This window comes from Anopheles marshallii, chromosome X, assembly GCF_943734725.1.
Source record: "Anopheles marshallii chromosome X, idAnoMarsDA_429_01, whole genome shotgun sequence".
In the NCBI taxonomy this organism is placed as follows: domain Eukaryota; kingdom Metazoa; phylum Arthropoda; class Insecta; order Diptera; family Culicidae; genus Anopheles; species Anopheles marshallii.
In genome coordinates, this window is record NC_071325.1 from 8,509,226 (window position 1) to 8,531,926 (window position 22,701).

At 44.5% G+C, this 22,701-nt stretch overlaps 1 protein-coding gene across 1 annotated transcript in view; it reads right to left on the reverse strand.

Moving 5' to 3' along the window:
- Window positions 1–1,591: 1,591 nt before the first annotated feature.
- LOC128712569 (transmembrane protein fend-like) overlaps window positions 1,592–22,701 on the reverse strand; it is a 58,113-nt gene continuing 37,003 nt past the window's right edge. The window contains exons 3-4 of the mRNA XM_053807462.1: window positions 2,100–2,426; window positions 1,592–2,017 (exon numbers count right to left, since the gene is read on the reverse strand). Of these exons, the coding sequence (XP_053663437.1) occupies window positions 1,592–2,017; window positions 2,100–2,426 (753 nt within the window). The remainder of the gene's footprint in view (window positions 2,018–2,099; window positions 2,427–22,701) is intronic.

The window sequence follows — 22,701 nt, forward strand, 5'->3', positions numbered from 1 at the left end:
TCCCGTTCGCGTGCTCGGTCAGCGCAGCAGATTCATCTTTCGTTTGCTGTGTTTTGTCTTTGTTCGCTGCTGTTTTAATTTAGCTTATGCTGGGACCCGGCACGGTAACGATACGCTGAACTATCAATCGATGATTACTGCCACTGCTGGCAGGCAAAACGGCCGTATAAAAGGCTCTCTCTTTCTCTCTCTCTCCTGCTTGTGAAGGGAAGCTGATTAGGTTTTCGGCGCTGTGTGTGTTGGCGGTTTGTTTTTCTTTTTCTTTCACTTTCCTGAACGAGACGAGGTTAGTATATGTTTCTTGGTAGTTTTTTTCTTTACTTCTATTTTACTTATTTGTATTTCGCTTTGCTGAGTTTTGTTTTTTTTTTGTGTGCAGATGTAATAAGACGGAGAAAGGGGTATATCCGCTCATCGGCAGTACGATACGTCATCTGTGTATTGTAGTTGGCACAATATTCTAGCTTATTGTTTGAACTTTAGTAAACAAGCTTTAGAAAACAAAAAATTCTAAACATCTTTGCCCATTTCTTATATATAGATCTCTTTCTTAAAATCTTACGAATAACCCTAGCTTGGCAACAATGTTTAATGCACATATTTACACAATCGCACAGCAAGCGTAAGGAGGAGGGAAAGATGATTTTATTTTCTCAATATTAAAGATACTTTTTTGTTGGTGCAGGTCTTTCTACAACCATTTTAATGCCACGCTGCCTCCAAAAATAGGCCGTTTCCTTCTCGGTTGGCATTGATTTTTCCCTTTGAATTTCCCTTAAATCATCCTCGTTGATAATGTTTTGCACTGTGCGGATGCGGAGTGTGAAACATTTACGAAGCAAGCATTCAGCTTACTGGCAGCCAATTCACACCACCGTCGAGCGGTATAATTTGAGTAATTTTCCTGATAATGTTTCGTACTATCCACTCCCGTAGCACAGGTTACACGCTGTTGTTGCGAGACAATTATTTCCAATTAGCTTACGTGCGCGCTCATCGGTTCTGGCGTCGTCTATTTGGAGTCCGTTAACGGTCCAATTAAGCGTAGGCGAGGAAAAACTGTAGTACAGACATATACACTCACACACAGATTTAATTCATAGTGCGTCGGTGTTTTGTTGTTGTTTTTTTTGGGGGGTGTTTGCGAAACGACATCCCTAAAGAACATTGGTAGTTTGCATTTTAAAAATCTAATGAGAGGCATTTATTTACAAATGGTGCAGCCAATGGTGGCGAAGCGAAGGATTGGAGTCGTGGTGCGTAGAGTTCAAATTTAAGCGTCATTTGTTTGTGCTAAGAGTAGAAGCAAACGCCAACGGAAAAATCAACGGGGGTGTTTTGCTGTTCGTTTGTTTCATGGTGTGTGAGAGTAGTTTTTTGTTTGTTTGTTTGTTTCGCTCACTTTGTTACCGCAGCCTTAAACAATTCTAGCTAGATTAATTCGTTGGTTTTTCGGTTTTGCTCACCCCATGGCACTAGCCAGGGGAAAACCTCACCAAACTGTGTTTCATTTAGCTAAACCGATCGTCCGCACCGAGCGGCGGCAGGTTGGGTTGCGATCGTTGAATATTTACAGTCACCCGCTGCGCTTCTAGACGTGCAGGATCTCAACCATAACGTCGTTCTCCACCAGCACGTCTTTCTCGTGCCGATCGGGCTCACCGGGTGCGGGTCGCCACTTGACCAGTATCACGATCGTTAGCAGGACGAGCAGAAAGAGCAGCATCGCGACAAACAGCGCCAGGATAGCGATCTCACTCTCGCTTTCTCGTGCGATTGGCCAGGGATGGAGGGGACTCGGTGGTCGCTTGCGGTGTCCATCCCGGTCGAGCACTTCGGAGGAGTCGAGTTCGCGCGCCAGCGCCTCATCGTCATCACCTTCGGCAACTTCGCTCAGCAGCTGTACCGTGGAGGCCGTCCCTTCCGGCAGCGGCGTCACCCGATTTGCCTCCTGCGTGGTGCCAGCACCGGCGGTACTGAGAACAAGCGGTGCCGACCGGATCAGGGAGCTCGAATGCTGCGGAATGGTTAGGCGAAAGCAATAGGGCACACGTGAGCCATACAGGTGGAAAACGGCCCCATTCTAAAGGGTAGCTTACCTTACCGCGGCATGTAACCTGCACGCGGTAGTTTGTGTCCGACCAGAGCGATAGCTGCACGCTGGTGGACTCAGTCAGCAGGTTGCCCATCAGCCCACCGCCGGACACCTCCCACGTGACGAGACACTGGCTGGAACCGGGCAGTCCGATGCTGGTACCATTGCAGATGTCGGACAGGGTTGCCGACCAGCTGACGTCCGCCGTGACGAGAGACTCGTTGCGTACCATCCGCTGCACGGTGAGCTGTAGCTGACATCGGGGTAGAGTGGTTCTACGGGATGGTGGTGTTGGTGGTGGAGCTCCCGGATTGGTACAGCTGCTCCAGCACTGTGTGGATGAAAAAATAGCGAATGTTTTGTTTAATTTGTCTAGATATCTCTCCAGAATAGCTTAAGAACACGTCAAGGTTTCTGACGTGATTCTCAAGACGCGGTAAAAACTCAGTTTCTTTCATTGTGAGCTTGAGAGTAGTCATTAAAGGAGCCCGCTTTAATCGTTCCCCAGCTCCAGAATTCCGCCTAGTTGTCGGGCATTAATACTCTTAACGGTATCCAACCCTGCCAGAAACTCATTCTCCATCGCTCATAAGGAAAGGAAAATCGTGAAATCATCTTAAGAGCAACTGCGCCCATCATGACAATGTTGAAGCAATCGGAATGTTATTTCAACCTTCACCAAAAGGAACGATTTCTGCTGCGGTAATAATCATTGCAAAACATGATCGAACCGTCGAGTAGGCGCAGGATCAACACACAGTGCTGGAGCAATTTATGTGACCATTGTTTCAGATAAAGAGTCATCCTCATTATCATGGAGCCTACCCTTTATTACTGTTATTATCGTAATCATTATCATCATCATCATCATCATCATCATCGTTGTTATTATCGGGGTCATCGTGATTGTTTACAGAGCGGTTTTTTGCAGAACCGATGTGCGGTGGTTTCGCGTTCGAACCCCTCTTGATTGCACCGGATGGTGGTGTGGTACTTCGCGAACACAATGAACCATCCCGTACGGTACCGGTGTCTTTTTTACACTTTAGTGTAATCGAACAGGATCATGACGAATCACAATGCTCGGTGTAAGTGGGAGTAATTAGTACTGTCTGTAAGCAACGACATAAAACGTCAACAGCAATTGTGGCTCGGAAAGGCTCAATAAAAAAAAAAAACAAAATAATAACTGGCGTAAATAATTATTATCAAAATATTTGTACAACAACAATGATGTGATACGGAACAGTATTTTTGGAAATGTAACGCTTTAAAATCCCATTTTTTAGGTTCGTCGCTTAAAAATTGTGTTGAAGTCTTTTGTTTCTTAAATATTTTTCCGAAGTCAAATCTTTATCAAATGAAGATTTTAATGATTTTTTCCACTTTGTTGAGTAAATAGAATCAATAAAAAAGTAGTCAGCTATTCGACGTGGATTACAAGCGTTATAAAAACACATGAGACATGACTCCATGCGAAAAGTTTCATTCACATTCGCTTCCCACTTAATCACCGAATTGAAAGTTATGCTCACTCCTTCGTTTGATTATATTTGAACCTTTTTCCTTCACACACCCAGCGTGGTTTGCAGCGAAATAAAACCTCAGCGTTGCCAACGCTCAACGTGAAACACCAGCGCAGGATTACAGCCACGAAGAAGGACGCCACGGGTAAATGATGCGCGGTAAATAATAGCCCACGTAATTAGACCAAATAAACATTATGAGTTATGGCAACAGTGCACGAGACAGTGAGCACCGTTTGCCCAGCGAACGGTGCGGGGACGATTTTTTCAAACCGCCCTACGGGTACGCCGCACCGCCGCGAATGACAAACTTCATCCATTTCTCAAAGCGTGCGGACATCATTATGCAACGGCACATGTGCATAAGTCAGTTGCACATATGCACTGTTGCGCAACCGGTACCGTTTGGGGTGAAGGTTCGTCCCGGCCGTACGGTACGAAATCGAAAGCCACAGCGCGACTGGAAACCCACACACGGGAGACAGCACGAAACCAAACCGAGATGGAATTGGCACTCGAAGAGACGGTTTCCTTACCAAGCCTGCTGCTGTTTTGCCTGCTTTGCGCGTGCGTTTATCGCTTTCCGTTTATTTTGCACGACTGTGCAACCTTCCCTGTTTCGCTGTAGGTGAGCGGGTAAAAGGTTTCCCCCGGCTGGGTTTTGATCTGCATCCAACGACGCTAGGTACATGGTTTATCGTTTTAGACGGTGGTGAATGACTTTCGGTTTTGTGGTTAGTGTGCGACAAGACTCTCCAAAAGGTTGTGATGTGAAACAATGGGGTGATTTCAGCACATAATAAGCCCTTTTCAAACGGTTAACAACTGTAGAAAACAATTTCAATAAGCTAACGAAAAACGAAATGAAGTATAAATCATTCAAACAAAAGACTTCAATAAAAGCGACGAACTTTAAAATATTTTTAATTATTTCTTTTTTATTGTATTAAAATTTGTATAAGTTTGTGTCAAATATCAATATGTAGTTTGTAACATGAATGTTTCAACAAAAAAAAAAAATCAAAAACTGCAAAATACGTTTTTATAAATTAATGAAAAAATCAAATATTAAACGACTAACGATCATCCAAACAAAAAACTTCATTAGAAGCGACGAACTCGTTTGTTGAAAATGGTTTAAATTGTACTCCACTTTACCGGTTTATTGAAATTTGTTATTTTACAAAATTTTAGCTACCAATATTGAATGGTGTAGAAAAATCTTCTTGAAAGAATTTAAATTGTTCAAATCGCATTTTTTCTTGAATTATTCTTGTTATGTCAAACATTTGCTGCTAAATTAAAATACCGTGAATATTTAACACTTCTCTAAGTATGCATTCATCAGAAGTAAACTGTTTTATTGCCTTTTTTGTGGTCATTACGATTCGCTTAAGTTGCGGTTGGAAAAGTAACAAAAAAGCAGCAAGAACTTTGGAAGGAATAGCAAGGGAAAGAAATTTAATTTATTATTCCTTTCGTACCAAAGCCGTCGCTACGAAATGGTGAAACCTTGCGGCGTCACGTGGAATTCTGTTCTTTAAGAAACCTGCACAATACACCTTACAGAGCGGTGCTATCTAGCAGGTGAAGTAATGTATGTGTGCGCCCGCTTTCATGAATTGTTTTTCGCTTCCTCGAGAGGCGAGCTCCCTTTTCTCGGTGGGTTATACGTTAGAAGGTTGGGTTGTTTTTTTCTTCGACGGCGTACATACGTACGTAATAAATTAGCATTTTTTGGAACATCGCCAAAATACAAAAAAAGAAAGAAACGAACTAAACACAATGCGTCGCAGCGAGCTTACCGGCGTGCAGGGACAGGGTGGAAAAAAGATTTTGGCTATTGTGAATTGTTTGCGGTTTGCGTTGCTGCGGTAGAATATGAACCCTTTCTGCCTCACTGGCGCGAAGGAAAGGAACCGGCAAGCTAAAACACAGCGATGGTGAAGAAGAGGAACGAAGGGCATAAACGCACACGGTGGTGAACGGTTGACCCGTTTCGCTCGGTGCATGGTTGGTGCACGGAATGTTTATTACCGCCCGAGATGCACTTCGTAATCGATATGATGGTTTTGTTCGAGCATTTGCCATCGGTTGGTCGTTCGCTCGGCACCAACCCAAGAAATGAAGAGCTTAGAGCGGCAAAGCGCTGGCAAATAAGAAAGTCAACATACGCGGAAATCTGGGCTGGGTCAAGAGGGTAAGGAAAAACAAAAAGGCGAGAAGGGATGCTTAGGGATGCTGCACGGCATTCCATCGTTTAATCACTTTTTGCCATTCAGCAAGTGGAGGTTTCAACGAGAAGTGTTCAATGCAGGGGTTTCAAAATGTTTTACACGTTACTTACAGTACGAAATTATGCTTGTTTCTTTTAGGTGAAATTGATGTTGCTTCCACGAAAGTTCCAGTTCAAACCATTAATTGATTAAGTTGAAACATTATTTAATTGTGTTTGTTTGTTATTCAGTTTGGGTCCACAAATAAAATAAATAATATGAAATTGCATTAAAATATTATTTTGTTTAATTATAAATTTCAACACGTTCGTTATTAATGATTCATTGATGCATTTAAATCCTTATTTTAAAATGTATAAAGGTTTTACCTAAACTATATTATACTTAGTTGTAGAAAATCTATCAAGTACAAAGCATAAGCGCAAGTATATTTGTTTTATTTTGTAAATAAGAATTTTTATTGAATATTCCTAACCATTTTTATTCTTTATGAATAAAAAACAATGCAAAAAAATGAGGTTGTTCCAAAAAAAAATGAGATAAATTTTTTTAAATGAGTGTAGTTTAAACGAGTGTATAAATTTTGAAATTTTGAATGTTGTTTTGATAATATTATTATTATTATTGCATTTTGTGTATTTTCCACTTAAGTTACTTAAGTGAGCTTGTAACTTCTATCCTAATTGATTAAAAAAACTTGCACGCAATGTTAATTATTTGCAATGGTTAACCCTGTAAAAAATATTAATAAAGAGCAGAGCAAACAAAACACAAAAACCAACCCAAGAATAGACAATGTTTGTAACGTGGAAAGAACGTATCTCTCAAGACGCATATGCCATATCGAAAGGACACTAAGTTTGCCGGCAGCAAATCTCACAATAAAAAAAGACTCTCACACACATGAGAAAGGAGACAAAGCAACCAATACACGCACACACACAAAAAAAAAACCAACGATGATAAATGAGTGGCGTAACGGCGTAAGCAATAAATCGAGCAGCGAGGTTTGTGTAGCCAGCGCGGTAGATACGTGGCGAAGTGCAGTGAAGGGTGCGTTATAATTATGAATAATGATTAAATTTTTCTTCCGATCTGTGGCCACTGATAAGCGAATCCGTTCGATTATGGGCTGCCCCCTAGCGAACGATTGCGCGGGACAGGATGGAAGAACAACGAGGAAAGATGAATTCTTTACAAGAAGCAAAAGAAAAACGCACACACACACAGAGCAAACGATTAGCTTTCTAGCGGAGCTAGAGCGGTGTAGCGTCTTGACGAACCAGCTCGATCGGTTTTTGTTGTTGGTTGTGTGAATTGCAAATCGATTAAGTTTTCATGGTTGGCCATAATGTCGGAATGATTAGCCTAACGCTATGCAAAGGGGGCTCAGCTACCTGCCAATCCCATTCTTCGGCAGTCCAATCGTTTAAGTGGTGGAATTGACTTCTTATTAACTCATCACCATCGTGCCGGAACAGCAATCCACGAAAAGATGCTCGGGTGCCCGCAGCAACTCCTTTCGTCTGCGTGTCTAATCCAGTGCGGAGTTGATTAGATGCAGATTATAATCATGCTCCGGAAACGATTAATATTGACAGCGATTTCTCTGGCTGTGATTTGTGATTTTTTTTTCTCCCCAAATTCAGTGAGGTACGGTTTGGTTCATCCTAAAATCCTCACCAGCAGGTGAAGCAGAAGCGGTGGCAATAAATAATCACTTTTTCCACTCCCTCTCCCTCCGCATTCAGAACAACCTCATCCAACCTTCGGAGGCTGTTGGGCTATTTTGGGTGCGAAGCAAACATGAAACTCTCGCGAGCAGTGGCCGAGATCTAAGCCGGGTGCCGCCGGAAAGTTCAGCGAATTCGTCAGATGTGTCGTCCGAAAAACCACCGTGGCGAGGTATCGCCTGGACGAACGGGAGAAGCCTCAGGCTAATGTGTCGGTTTCGGCTCAAAGTGACCGGCAGCCATCATCATCATCAGCGGCGGTAATCGTCGCCGGGCGTGTGCAGACCCCAGAAGCTCGCGGGAAAGAACCTGTTCGACCCGGTTCTTCCAAAGCGCTGCTGGCGTTTCTGGCTTCTTTGCATGGTTAACGCATGGCCAGGTGGGCCTCGAAATGATCTTCGGCGCGAGTTGGTAGATCTTCGCGACCTGGGCGGCCCCCGGTGGATGGATGGATCGGTTCGAAAGGTTCAGGCCCGAAAACGTTTTCGAACGAATGACATTTATGATCAGCGTTGAGGCCGAGGGATGGGAAAACACGAGCTAAATATCCATCGTTTAAGGTGGTATTTGTGCTAATGGGATATTAAGGTTGAAGTTTTCTCTTCTAATTTGCCTGTTTCCTGTTATGCTTTTGCAGCTTGGTATTGTTAAAAATTGGGGCTCTTTTTGTTGTGTAATTGTTACAACTTTTTCTATGTTTTGTTTTATTTATTAAAATACATTTATTTTGTATAAGGTTTGGTTAATATTGATTTATTTGAATAGTTTGTTTTCGAATGAGTTTTTGTACATTTATTTATGTTATTAGTTTTTGCTTTTGTTCCATTAGTTTGTCTATTTTTATAATTTTCTTAACCGCTTTTAAACTGTTTTATCATTTATGTTTTAGGTTTTCATAGTTTTACATTTTTTTCACGTTTTTTTTGTGCTTGTCTTCTCAAACTTTTTTGTAAAGTATCTTATTGATACCTTTCACCCATTTTTAGTGTGATTTTTTTTCCAAAATTTGCGGAAAGAAAAGGCAAACAGCAGGAAAACAGTAGCATTTTTTTTGGCCACGTTCGCTTCGACCTTTGCCCGAATCGACCGTTCTGCAACATTTATCATCACGCACGGTTGATGTCTATCGAGCGTCGGGTGGAAAAGTAAATAAATCTTCAATTGCGGCAGTGTTGCAGCGTGCTCTGGGGGATGAATGACGGCACCGAAAAGGGTGACGAGAGGTGAACCGGCTTCATTCATACGCTGTGACGACTCTTGTGATGAACCATCGCAACATGCCACTCCACTTGTTGTTTGGTCGGTTAAGATGATGAGATGAAGCTCGCATGAGTAGCAGCTTTTGGGGCAGAGTGAAGAAAATCGGATCGGAGGGTGTTTTTTCTTCGCTCCCTTACCGTAATACTTATGCTGGTTAGCGCGGGATCGATTGAACCCCCCCCCCCCCCCTTCCGTCCCCCGTCCCCTCCCCTAACTAGGACCCATTGCATGTGTTGGATGTGAACGAGTTTTTGACTCCGTTTCCCTGATTTTTTTTTTGCGTTACGTTGTTTTGCTTCCGATGCGCTACCGAAGCTGAGAGATAAGGCTTCGTTGAACTCCGACCGACTGCGTGGAGTCGAACCGACATTCACCGGTGTGCGGAAAATGAGAAAGGAAAGAAAAGAAGCGGAAACGGTTGATCCCACCGGTGCGATGCAATCCTTTGCGGTAGAAATCGGTACGTTTGATCCATCTTTCCGATGCCGAAATGCCGCCACCACCGCGACCGATGGGACGCGTTGAAGAGCACTAGTATTTTTCCAAGTGGCTTTTCGGGTTGTGGAATGTGCTCTAAATATGCTTAATATACGCAACTACAATGCAGGACATGGAATAAAAAAGGGCCGAGAAAATGGAGAGCACAAAAAAAAGCAGAGAGCGAGAGGCAAATGGGAAAAAAACGCACCAAAGACCGAAATGTAAGATGAATCAAGAAAGGAAATAAAAACAGACACACACACAAAAACCCCCTCTACATACACACCCTTGCTGTCATCGGAACGTTTGCGATAAGTTAAGCCGGCAAAAGGTTCGTTTGTTTTTAGCTTCTATGCGCTTCCATTTCCACGGCCCAATCCCGCCCAATGGCGTCGCATCAGCAGAAGCAGACGGGCAGACGGGGTGTTGATGTGAAAATGAGGGCGCGGCGGGAATAGATTATTAAAATGAAACGCTCCTCACCCATTGCCCATGCATTATAATTTAAGTCAATTTAGATAGGATGTATCTAAACTATTCCTTTGATTTTTTCCCGCCATTCATCGGTGCGGTTTGGCCGTGGGGTTGTGCTGTGGTTTTTGTTTTCTTTCCTTTCTTTGGCTCTTTCGGCTTTGAGTGAAGAAGCTGCCTGCCTTGCTGGACCCTGCCTCTACAAGTGGCAAAACGTTTGGGAATGATTAATTAAAAGGTGTGGATACGATTTACTAAATCTTTCCCCAGGGTACTGCAGGAAAGCATTGATTGCATTAAATTAAAATATACGTTTAAAGACTTTGTTGAAGAATATCACGAATATGGAAGCAGTTTTATAAAACCCAAGGATCAGGGTTTATTGCGAAGTCTCTTAATAATTTATGAATCTTCTTCTTCTGTTTCTTCTTCTTCTTGGGGTAATTCAAGGCTCTGGCTTCAAGGAGCAGGATATTCAAGATGATCCAACTTTGACTTGTAAGTAGCTGACATCTCCTGTAGTATTCAGACCTCAATTCAGGGCCTCAATAATGGCTCACTTGATTTATGTTCAATTGCTAAAGTAATGGATGTCATAGAAGTTATACACTGAAACATATCTCACCTACGACGAGGTTCGACCCAAGGCCCTACATTAATTTTTAATTTCATCATACATTCCAGGAACTCCCGTAGATGTCTTTCAAATACAGTTAGTCCAAATATGTACAAATCATTTGAAGACAGGATCTTCTAAATAGCGATAATCACCGATATGAATAATCAACTAGCTGCTCGATTAAACATCTAATTTTTTGCCATTCATCACATGCAACTAATGCTTCAGATTTAAGCGTACTAGCATCAATTCTACTGATACCAGCGCATCTGCTGCATACGCTGGCACACATACCCTCCAGGCAAGCCATCACTTATCACGGTACGGTCCGGAGGGAACATGCGTGCTCGCACTGTGCCCGGGAACTTCCAGGAACTTCCTGGATCTCCCGTTGATGATAGCGCAGCCGAGAGCTTCTACGATAGCTTGTCGCTGCCACTAACCTCAACCGCTGCCCGAGCATGCGCGGCCAATATCTTGCGGGGTTTTGCGATGGGAAGCCATAATACCTGAGATCGAGTCCCGGGATCGTCCACCAAGTGGGACGGCTAACAAAAAAAAAAATAGCACACCGCATGCAATAATAAAATTATCATCCACTATTACACGGCAAAGTATCTGCAAACATGGCCACGAGATAAACGCACCGGCAGCATCGTTGCCGGAGGTCTCGAAGGATACGGGGGAGGGGGTTGGGGGGTTGGGGGTGGTGTGGACAAACAAAAAAAGTGGCCTGCAAAACGGAACTGCAATCTACCACCCGAAGCACGAGCACGGTGCGCGGGTTTTACGAAGTTGCCACAGCTAATAGAGATGCACGGCCGTGCGGCGATGAGCGTGACTCGGGTTGGGCGGAGTATTATTATGCATGCGAAACATTTTACGCATCGGCTTAAAACGTACACCGATGCAGCTGTGTGTGTGTGTGTGTGCTGGACGGGATGGACCAAAGAAGTGGCAGCCTCTGGCGTTGGTGACGAGCGCAAAAGATTTACATATCGAGCAGCCCGATCGAACCGAGCCGATGATGGATGATGGGAAGGCTTTCCGTTTTTGCTGGTGTTTGGTTGCTCCGGTTGGGGGTTTTTGAGTGCAGCGCGTGACAAATACTACCAGCGCACGGGATGCAGTTGCAGTACGTCCACCGTCAGGCAATCCTCGAACCTGCAGCGATACCGGGAAGATCTCGACGTGCGATAATCGAATGCGTAAATCGACAAGATAAGCAAGCAAAACGAAATCCCCCAACGGACAATCCACCAAATCTTCGCACACGGGACGCTGTTGTACTGCGGTGACACATCCTATACCTCTCCCCAATGGGCCCTTTGCTGCCACCAGCACGGAGGGAGGCAGGAGCGCAGTTAAACTGGAGCTATAAAGCGTATAAATCGTTCCGTCTTCATCTCTGTATTCCATGCTTCTTGCTGTTCTGCGCTAGCTAACGCAGCAATTGGGACCCCTCGCAACACTGTCACGATCGGCCGATCGCCATGGAGGGCTGCAGATCGCTGCAGGTAATTGCAAAGTGGTGAAAAAAAAAACTACACCAGCAAAGCAAACGTGCAAAAGAGCACCCGGACAAAGCTTACAGGCGACGCGAAACCACAGACGGGTGGTGCTTGACACGGGGACCGAGATCATGTCGGAGTCTCGATAACTGACGCTACCTCTACCAGCACGGGCTGCATTTTCGGTAGCAAAAACGCAAAATGGTCCCGTTTGCATGGGAGTTTCTGCGCACCCGAGCTGCACCGATCGAGGCGAGCTTTGCGATGTGTTTCTCCCGACGAGATGTACGGACGAGATGGGCAAAAGCTAACACTATGGAGTGTTTGGTGGACTAAAAGTGATCTTTTTTTAGCATCAAGAAAAGATGTTCTGGTGTTCAGCATACTTCAATCTCTATCCTATGTGTGTCGACATTAGAGAGCTCATGTTACTAGAATGACAACGGACGATCCTCGTATGTAGCATGGACAACGATCGGCGAGATTAATTCTGAGCAGATTTTGAGTAAAATGAACTCTTTGGAAGTCCTCTTTTCGCTTCAGTATTTTATGGAGAATATCTTTGATGTACTGAGCAGCGAGAAGTTCGTTGAATTCTTCATGATACTCTAGAAATCATGAGCAGTTCTTGATTAAAATAAACTCTGTGGAAGTCCTCTGTTCGTTTCAGTATTTTGAGGAGAATATCTTTGATGTACTGAGCAGTTCGTTCGAGCAGCTCGCGTGAAGTTCGTTGAAATCTTCATGACACTCTGGAAATTACCAGCATGAAAAGCGGCAAAGAATAGACGTGGTCTAATATGGCAAAGAGCTACATATTTAAGCGAGCAATGAAAGAATTTTCATGAACTGTTTATTACTTGCTGTGACAAATGACAGAGGAGGCGTAGAAATTCTGAATTGAATAATGATCAAAGCCGCCAAACGAATGCAGCCAAGAATACTTAAAACTATTTTAAGGAAATAACCAAAGAAGAGATTCGTGTTGTAAAGATTAAGAATTGTTAGTTTAGAATTTAAAAATCTTCTAATCCTCACTTATTTGAAGGTTATTTTGACACTTGTGTGGTACTTGAGTTGAATTGTAAGTTGATTATTTTAACTTATTCGGATGAGATTTTCGTTCCCAATTTATAAAATTAAATAAAAAATCCAACATCTTAATTTGACAATGTTTCCGCAACCCATAGTGTGCAGTGCCATTTTGTAGAAGTGCGCATGGTACATCTCGAGAGCGAAGAAAACAAAAAAAAACCCAGAACGAACCGCACAGATGCAGTGGGGCGAAATGCAATTTAATTAATTATTTAAATTTAAGCATACATTTTAGGCTAATAAACGATTGCATGAGCATGTAATCGTGAATTCATTAGCGGTCGACTGTTGCAACTGAACCGGCACGCAGCAGACGTCTTCAATGCGCACACATGTGTATGTGTGTGTGTGTGTGTTGACAGGATGTTTGGGTGCGGAGCTGATAATGATTGCTGTCCGCCGTTGGAAGCAACCCCATGGTTTGGACCGTTCGTATCTGGGGAGCGAATGGGAGGTGGTGTAACGACTTATAAACAAAATAACGACGACAACAGTCCGCAATTGCCATGTTCTGTTCGATTTGCTGGTGTCGTTATTTAATTTTTCTCTCTCTCTTTTTTTTCGGTGCAAAATCGCTGCATGTCGCCTAATGGCGCAACGTACGTAACGTCAGTGTGCAAACGCATTTTTTTCCCGGTTGCGTCATTTATCTGCGCGAAGCGCCTAAAGGGCTCCAGGAATGTAACCTTCGGCCTCGCAACACTTAGAGAATATACACACGCACACTCCGCAGAGGGAGATGCGTTAAATGGGCTTTAGTTTTAATGCCAACGGAAGCAACAAATATAATGCAATGCCACTAAGGACGATTCCGGTGATTGTAGCCCAGAAACATCCTTTGCTGCTTCACTGTGCCTTTAGGTACCGCAGCGTTAGACCAACACGCGTAATAATCTTCATTGCATCTTGCTCTGGGAAAGGGATAAGGATGGAGAAGGGAAAAGGTACACCAGAAGGAAACGAAACCGGAAAGGAACGCCCTGGAACGGAACATAAGGGAACTAGCGAAAATTAGCAAAATTCCTTCTGATTAGTGCGCGCTGATTGCAATTCGCCGGAAAAATGGATTGATTTTTCGTTTCGGTGCGGTTGTTTGAGCAGATATGAAAGCGAAACCAAATGGAGTGGTTAAGGGGAGCAGGTAGGTGGAGTTGGAGTAAGTATCGCGATTATCCATACATTGTGTGCGGAAGGTTACGGTCCTTTCGGGCACAAAACCATTACGTGAAGCGGCTAATTACTGTACAAGCTTCCTTTAAAGCTTCCCGTTCAGGTGCTCAACGCCACGTGGAATGACACGATGCAAGTGTTGCTTAACCGTTTTTGGGTACAGCAGACACGTTTTGATCTTTTGCTTACATCTTACTTTTTAAACAAAATATTTTTGATTAATCCGAGTTTCTAGTAACAGGGAATGTAACTATTCAAATGGTGGGACTTTACAGAAATGCTGTACTAAGAGTTAGCAAAGTGAGGGTAGTGAATAAATAAATTTCGAGGATTATATTACACCAGATGATGGTAATCCTTTGCTACGAATTGCCCAACCGAACAATGTTGAGTTTGTATAATATATATATAACTTTCGATGTGTTCAAATTTCTAGTAAAAGCTGGGGTGATGCTATTGTACACTTGGTGGGACCAATTAGAAATTGTGTACTAGGAGTGGGGCAAATAAATACAGTCGAACACGCTGCTACTGTAAAAATAAAAAGCGCTGTTAAGAAAAGCTTTTTACGAATTGACATGCCCAGTAAAAGAACTTATAAATGTATTATAAACCAGAAACCGGCGGGACCAAATAAAAATTGTATATTATGAGTTTTCAAAGTGAATAGAGTTGAATTGGTGGGATATCTTCTGATGAATCCCTAGTAATCCAGTATTCTAATATTCTGAATTCTAGTAAAAAGTAATATACTTGTAATCTTGGTGGGACCGTATAAAAAATCTTCATTAGGAGTTGCCATTCAAAATTTGAAGTATTTTATTACTCTGTTACAAAATTTTCAATAATTACGCTTTAAGGTACGTGTAAACTTAGAAAAATAAGGCAATAATTGATGAAAATTTTTAATTGAGAATAATACTGTGGTTGGTAGACGGATGCAACAAATCATTCCTCCAGCTTAGACTGCAAAGGTCAAACCGAAACTCCAAACACCATCAAACCCGCCGCTGCTTGGCTCGCTCGGATTGTCACTCCTAATCAGATCTGCTACGTTAAGCCATGTTCGGGTGCTGTTGTCTGTCGAGCACTTTTCACCACGCCCAACCGTGCGCGACTAAGCCGTTGTCTAACAGACGGCGAACGGACCGCCGTTTGGCCACCGATAAATATCATTAGCGGTCGAGTGGGCAAAACGCGCTCGATGGCCCCCGGGTGCTGAAAACCGATACGCCAAAGCCAATCGGATTACCGTTTAGACCGGGCGTGCGTGCATTAGCTTGCGGTATAATTGATTTATTAGCGTGCTGCTTTCTTTTCTCGGACGGTGTTAAGGGGCATTGTCATCCAACGCGGGGGGAAAGATGGCACGGTTGGGTGTTGTTGCAGGGGGTTTGCTGTTCATGGAGGCAATGTCAAGAAGTGACAGTTTGTTACAATCACAAGCGCGTGAAGGAATCGATTCGGGTAGTGCTTGGGCCGAAAGATCAGGATTGTTGTTGTTATGAAGAGAAAGAAGAGGTGTTAATTATTTGCTTATTGGTTCACTATCATATTAACTATTCTTTAAAGATCTTCTTTAGTTCTGACATCCCTTGGAGATGCATGCAGATTCTCAATTTCATTCCCCATACATATTTGAGAAGCAAAGATATGCTTATCTCACACGGTCCGCACCTTTAATGCACCTCGAAAAATGTTCTCAACATATTCAAAATCTCACCCTTCGCGAGGGAATGACTCCGGTACGACCCTGCGCCTACCAAGCGACTCGGGACCACACACCGACGACCTAGACGACAATGCGATACCGGATCGGATGAGACAGGGACACAAAGAACCAAGGATTGCACACACACAAAAAAAAAACCAAGCAAACCACTGCTCGGGGTGCCGGCTCGTCCCAAAAAATTCGAATACTGAACAAAACGATTCGCCAACGACATGAAAGCAGAGCTGGTATACGGAAAAGGTAGTTGCTCCACCGTTAGCGCTAAGACGGCTGCAGCTTCCTTCCGTGCCCATGGGAAGAATGGCCGCTGGCCACTGTCTGGGCGAATACCCATTGTTCGTCTGCTTTATGGAGCGCTAAGAAAAAAAAGGGGATGAAATTGTATACCCGGCTTGGTGGGTTGAAATTTTGTGTATGAGTATGTGTGTGTGTGTGTGTATTATTTTCGGAGATTTCTTTCGCTCCCCTCCGTTGAGTGTGTTTTCTGTCGTTCTTTCTTATGCTGAAAAGCCTTAGAACATGGATGTAGCCGGAGCCGTGTCTTAAATGCTTCTGCGGGTGAGGACCACTGTTACCTATGCGAAATCTTCCCCGTGACATACGGTTAAGGCATACGAAGCGAGTGACATGGAAATGAAGGACTCGGCGCAGGACAGCACGCGAGCCCGGCGTACGCAGAAACAAGCGGCAGAAGAGGAAAACATGAACAACCGCAAACCATTCCAGCAGACGGTCCCGTTTGCAAGAGAGACATCAAGTGTGCCCGGGAGGCACAAGATCGCACAAGATGTGATCCGGAATTGCAGGCGCAACGGGAAGCAAATCGCCCTTGCTCCGAGGAGGGGGTTGCAGGAAGCGGACGGAACATGGCAAAAAAAAAACCATCTCCCAAGAACACACATATACGTATGAGCGATGGTTTCTTTTTTTCCTTCGCTCTGCTGGTCGTTGGGTTGGCGAGCCTGTTTTCATCCGGATACGGTTCCTGCGCGCGGACGGGAAAGGAAAGAGCATAGGGCGAATTTTAAAATTGGGCAGCAGTGAACGAAAAAAAAAAAACAAAAAAGAAATCCCCCACAACTCACACACGTATGCGCAATAGCGCAAAGCGTGCTGCTTCGAAAGCACAACGAAAAGAGAACGATAAAGTCACTTTGACAAATTTATGCTTTGCGAAATGGATTTGAACCCATTCGGTAATGGGTGCGGGACGCCAAGGGTAAGCGGGCCAGCGCCAGAAAACTGAAATGAAATCTTTGGAACGTGTGCACCGAAACCGGCATCAGCCCGAAGGTAAACCATCCGAAGGCCATCTGTACCGCTGGTACTAACATCCATTTCCAAAATAAAGCAAAGTCCCAACCAGAACAAAAAAAAAACCCAGACGAGAATTGAAAGAAGAATTGCAAGAGATGCCTGACGGGATGTTGCGTTGCTTTTGTAAGGACAATGCTGGGTGGCGTTGGGTTGGGTACGGTTGGCAGGAAGAGCGCTCATCACCCGTTTAATAAAGGGACGCAGAAGTCTCGGGACAGGGCGGCCCGGCGATGCGAAATATGCGAAGAACGAGCGTGATAAAGACCCGAAACCAAAGCCCACACCCGGCCGGCTGGACGATGACAAATTGCCGAAGGTCTTGATGCATGAAATTGGCCAGGATCTCCCGAACGGTTCCGGTGCCGCGACTGACGTCCTTTGTCCCGCGTCACGGACGTGCGAGTTTCATGTTCCCATAGACGGTCCGGGAGCGTTTCTTTTTTGTTTGTCGAACATGCGGACTTTACACGGTGTCATTACTAAACAGTGATCAACATGCTTGGGGTGTGTTTTGATTTGTGTTGATGGTTATGTTTGGTGTTTCGGTGCATCAGTTCGGTCGCAATGGCATTCTTTTGAAATTGGATGCAGCTCTGGTCTGGGGTTGAAATTTCGTATTGAAGATACGGGCTCTCCAATATCCGCAATTCGTCTAAATCTTATTGAAGTCACAGAAAGAAAGCTGTTTAGAGAGATGTTAGACCCCAGTATCAAGAATAGTATAAAAAGGATCTAACCATCAGGTTACTCTGTCCGATGTCTTCAATCTTCCATAAATATCTTCAGTTGAAGCTACCCAAGATGGTTGATTACTGGAGGAATTACTGATATATTCATAAAAAAATCAAAGTCTAACGACCTTCTTCTATATCTTAACTGATTTGAAGTTGCAGAGCACCTAAAATCTAGAAAGTCTATGTCCAGAGAGGAGTCCAGTTATTGGACAAGTTGTTAACATTCTGTTTGTATGACCTAGACTATGATTATCTTATAGCCTGATGGAGAGTTGGAGAATAGAGTGTACCAGGAGTTGTTGTATAGGAGTTTGACTTGAAGTAGTAATGTCATGGGATGATCACTCCTAGCGCATCTCCTGAGCTCACCAACAGGGAAGGTTTATATCACAATGTTTCTTTATTATTGCTTGTTGAAAAGGAGCAGAAGATGAAAATGCATCTCGAAGTTACGTCCTGGAAGTGAGAAGATCATTCCAATATGTCCGAAGGCGAATTCGTTCTATAGCTTAGCCTTCCCCAATATCGTCCTATGCTCACCCCAGGGAATAGCTTTTTCATCTTGTGCAGACATTCGGTAAACTTTAACGTGGTCTTATCGCAACCCGACACTCCAACCCGATCACAGCACACAGTGCCGATCACTATCTGCGCACAATTTGTCACCTATTCCCACCGATAGGCAGATGACAGATGGGCACCGAGTCGCCGGGTTTTTGGTTTGGTGCGGTTCAAAAAAAAAAAAACCTTGAACTTGAAACTGTGCATCCTGTGCAAATGGATGATAAAGTTGGCCGCGCCCAGGGAAAATACCCCTCAACTAAATCAAAACCACGCAATACGCCGAAACCGCGACCGGAGCTGATAATGAAACTAGCGTGCGATGGGAAGTTTTGTTGGCTCACCAGCGCTGGCACTGGAACTGGACGAACGATGGCAATTTTTTTGCGACGATAACAGCGCGTACGAGCGCGCGACTAGTGATTAATGGAGTGGCTGATAAATTGCTATCGCGTGTCCGGTGAGCGGGGAGTTTTGTGTACAGGGTTTTTCACCAGGGAAAGGATTCTTCGGTTTGCACCGTCTGGTCGAGATTCCTTTTTCGATGTGTGTGTGTGTGTATTTTTTTTTGGGGTTCATCGCAACATCTCAGTAACTGGAAGGGACGTGCGTTTCGCTATCAATCAACCGGTCCGATGCGGAGAGCGACAATTTTGACCAACTGTCCAAGGTTTCGGGTGACCCCGCGGGGCACTTCAGGTGGCATCTTGATTTGCTCAGGGATCATATGCCATTGCATCCCTCTCCTGGGGGGGGGGGGGCCATTTTATCGTTTGCCAGTGAATAGACCAACTTCCGGCGCAAAACTCCCGGGCGGGTTATCAAGTTATCAATCATTTTTTAATAGGATCCCGAATCGTCCGAAGGTATTTTCCGACGTTTGATTGCGCACTGGGCGGAGATGGGTCAGGGTCCGGGGTATTGACAGATGATTTATGATGTTCCCAAAACTCTATAAAGGGACATATTCGAGGCATCTTCTAGGATGTCTACATACAGGGTGGAAAATGGAAAAACCTGAAGTTGTCTCGTGTCGTCCGGTGCATTGTACTTCCGAGCAAAAAAAAAACTCCCCTCGTCCCGTTTTAATTGATTCGTCAGTAAAGCTACCTTGGAGCAACCGCATCCTCATCGGACAAACATCGGAACCTGCTGCGACATCCACATGTACCTTGGGTCATTATACGGACGCACGTTTCAGACATCGCAGCAGTCTATCCGAACAACCCACGGAGCACTTGTTCCGTTGTAAAACATGGCTTTTTTGTTTGTTTGCCGAACCGGACATCGCACCTACGTTATCCGGGGAGGCAATGTCCCGGTGTGGTTGAAACATTGTACACCCCCAAAAACGAGGTGACTACTTCATCTGCACGCCAGTGGCGTGGTTGTTGGGTCGTTCTTAAAAGTGCCCTGACAACTTGTTACCTCGCAGCAGGAGTTCCACCGGTGACCGGGAATAACTTTGTAGCTACTCAAAAGACCTGCCTTAAAATCCTCCCTAATGGACAATCCCCGGAAAGCAGGTAAACATGATGGTCGATCTTGCGTGTCGGTATGCAGTGCTGGTGGAACATATAAGTTGCAACATTGTTGCAGTCACGCAGCCACTCCCCGGGGGTGACCGAGCTTCATACACTAACGAAGGGGGGGAAGTTTATTGGAAACATTTTTGCGCCAACCCAAGGCTTCCGCACATGTTCCACTCGGAGGGCCTTTCCGGAAGCAACCCAATTGACCGCATCCACTACGCAAACGCTCAATGCTCCGGAATCACATTTAAACAATCATGAAGATGCTTTTTGCATTTGAAGACAAATGCAAATGGGTCGATTGCGAGGCTTGGACGCCGGTATCGTATTGTTTCCACCGTCTTCCTTCCCGCATTTACTGCCTGCACGGGGGCCAAAACCTTCCGGTTAATGCATTCAAAGCTCCTTCGCCAACCGCGAACCACCCACAGCGGGTGTCACCGGTATGCAAAAGGCAACGATGGAAGGGACCGATGCCCGTGCTCATCCTATCTGCTTTGCGAAATGATTTCATAACTGTTTTGCCGTCTCTTTTCACCACGGCGCTCGGCATATTTCATGCCATTTTGCGCTTCGTATTCATTTATGTTTCGCCCTAACCTCCGGTCTAGGTAACAACGGGTACCCGTGAGGAGGGGGTGTGTGGGAAAAGCTGCTTTCCGATGAGTTTGTTTCGTCGCTTTCTTTTCGTCTTTTCTCCACGTTATTCCCTTTCGCTGTTCGGTCATGAATACATAATTTTCCCAGCGCCAGTGCAGTTTCCACCGCGCGGAAAAACGTCGAAGAATAGCGCTCCTGGACGCTTGCTGGTGCACAAAAGAAAAACACAGCAGCAAACAACAACAGCCGAAGAAAAACTCCGGCAAGGGTTTCCATTCCCTGTTTAATTTTTTTTTTCTTTGCAAAAGCGGTTGGAAAACCCTTCCGATTCGGCGATAAGATTAAGTCCCAACGGTACACTTCATTCTCTTCTGTCCGATGAATGCGGCAGGGTAGAAAGACGTTGAAAGTGTTGCTTCTTTTTCGCGATCTTATGGTGTGGAGTGTGGAGGTTTTTTGTTGTTGTTTGTTTGCCAACGTTTTTTTTCTAATGCCTTAAGATACCCATCGACGATACGACGGTACGGTGCAATGTCAACTGTCAAGCGTTTATAAACGCTGACGATTAATCAAATGTCTGTGGTGTTGCGCGGCAGAAAAAAGGGCCAACCTATCTAGCAACCATAGGAAGTGAGTAATGAAAAGGAAGAAGGTTTTTTAGATAAATTTATATGTTACTTTAATTTCTTACATGAAGCATTAAAACAATATTGATATCTAGGGTGTTTTAAGTTCCCTTTTTGAAAAATTGTTACGATAAATCACGCAAATATTTACTTGCAAAGAAGATTCACACGGCAAAAGCTCTTAAGTTCTCAATATCCATCAATAAAAAAAACTGCTCTCGTGTGTCGGCACCTAAAGCTTCTGAAAGTGAGGAAAAAAGAGTTTTCTCCTTTTTTAAATATATTAATGCAAGAAAGAAACAAACCTTCCCGCTTTATTTCCTTCACCCCCTTTTTTCGACTGGCTGAAAAAAGAGGGGTAGTGGGGGGAAGGGTGGGCAGGGGGATTGTGATGAGAACTGAGATGAAGAATTTTTCCCTGTCGTTCTGGTATGCCAATCGCCCAGATCAAGCACGAAAACCGGTGGCTGAAACAAACGCAACCATCACGGATGCTCAGGTAGCGTGAGAATTCAAACCAACCACAGCGGCGTACCGTACCGGGCTTTGGCAGCGCTTTGCTTTCTTTCCACCAGCAAGCAACGCATCCGGATGGGAGGATGGCCCAGTGCCACGTGTGAGCCACGCATGGTCCGAATGGGTTTTTGTGTTTTGGAAGGATTCTGAGTGTTTGTTGCGGATGTTCATGGGGATTTGACATACCCACGGGTTTGGTTATCACCCACTCTACTCTCACCCTCTTCCTGTCACCTTCATCCCTCCCTCCCCCTATCAAGCATATCCTTTTAAGGGATGGAATGTGCGCTGTGCATTCATTCGTAAAACACTTGCTCCGTGTTGGGGGTGGGTGGAGTTTGGGCGATATCCCGGCCAAAGCTCCTTCTCGTTGTGGGAAGAAGCAACAATCCTAGTATATGTGTGTGTGTATGTTTTTATGTGCAAGCAGGTGATGAGATGGGTGGAAATAAACCGGTGGGTGAGGGGAGAATAACACATGAAACAATATTAAGCCGACAGATGAAATGTGCTTTGGTTGGGGGAGGGGGAGGGGGGGGGGGGGGGGGTAGTTCGATGCTTTGCGATGAGTTTTATACCACCCCTTGCACACTAACGTATGTGTGCGTGTGTGTGAGTGTGTATAGGTACAAGAAAGGAAGGCATTAACATCGCAAAAAAAAACAAAAAAAAAAAAAACGAACACCGAACCGAACAATAAAACGTTGCAAAACAACACGTATCTAACGTGTGTCCCGGTTAAAAGGGATGCCGGAATGCGCAACAAAAAAAAAACAACCGCTAGAGCATAAACATAAATAAATAAACTCGAAAATTCCTTTCGCTCTGGATACCGGGAAGGTTTAGCGGAATCCTACCAGCTATCAGCTTTTCCTCCCCTTCTTAC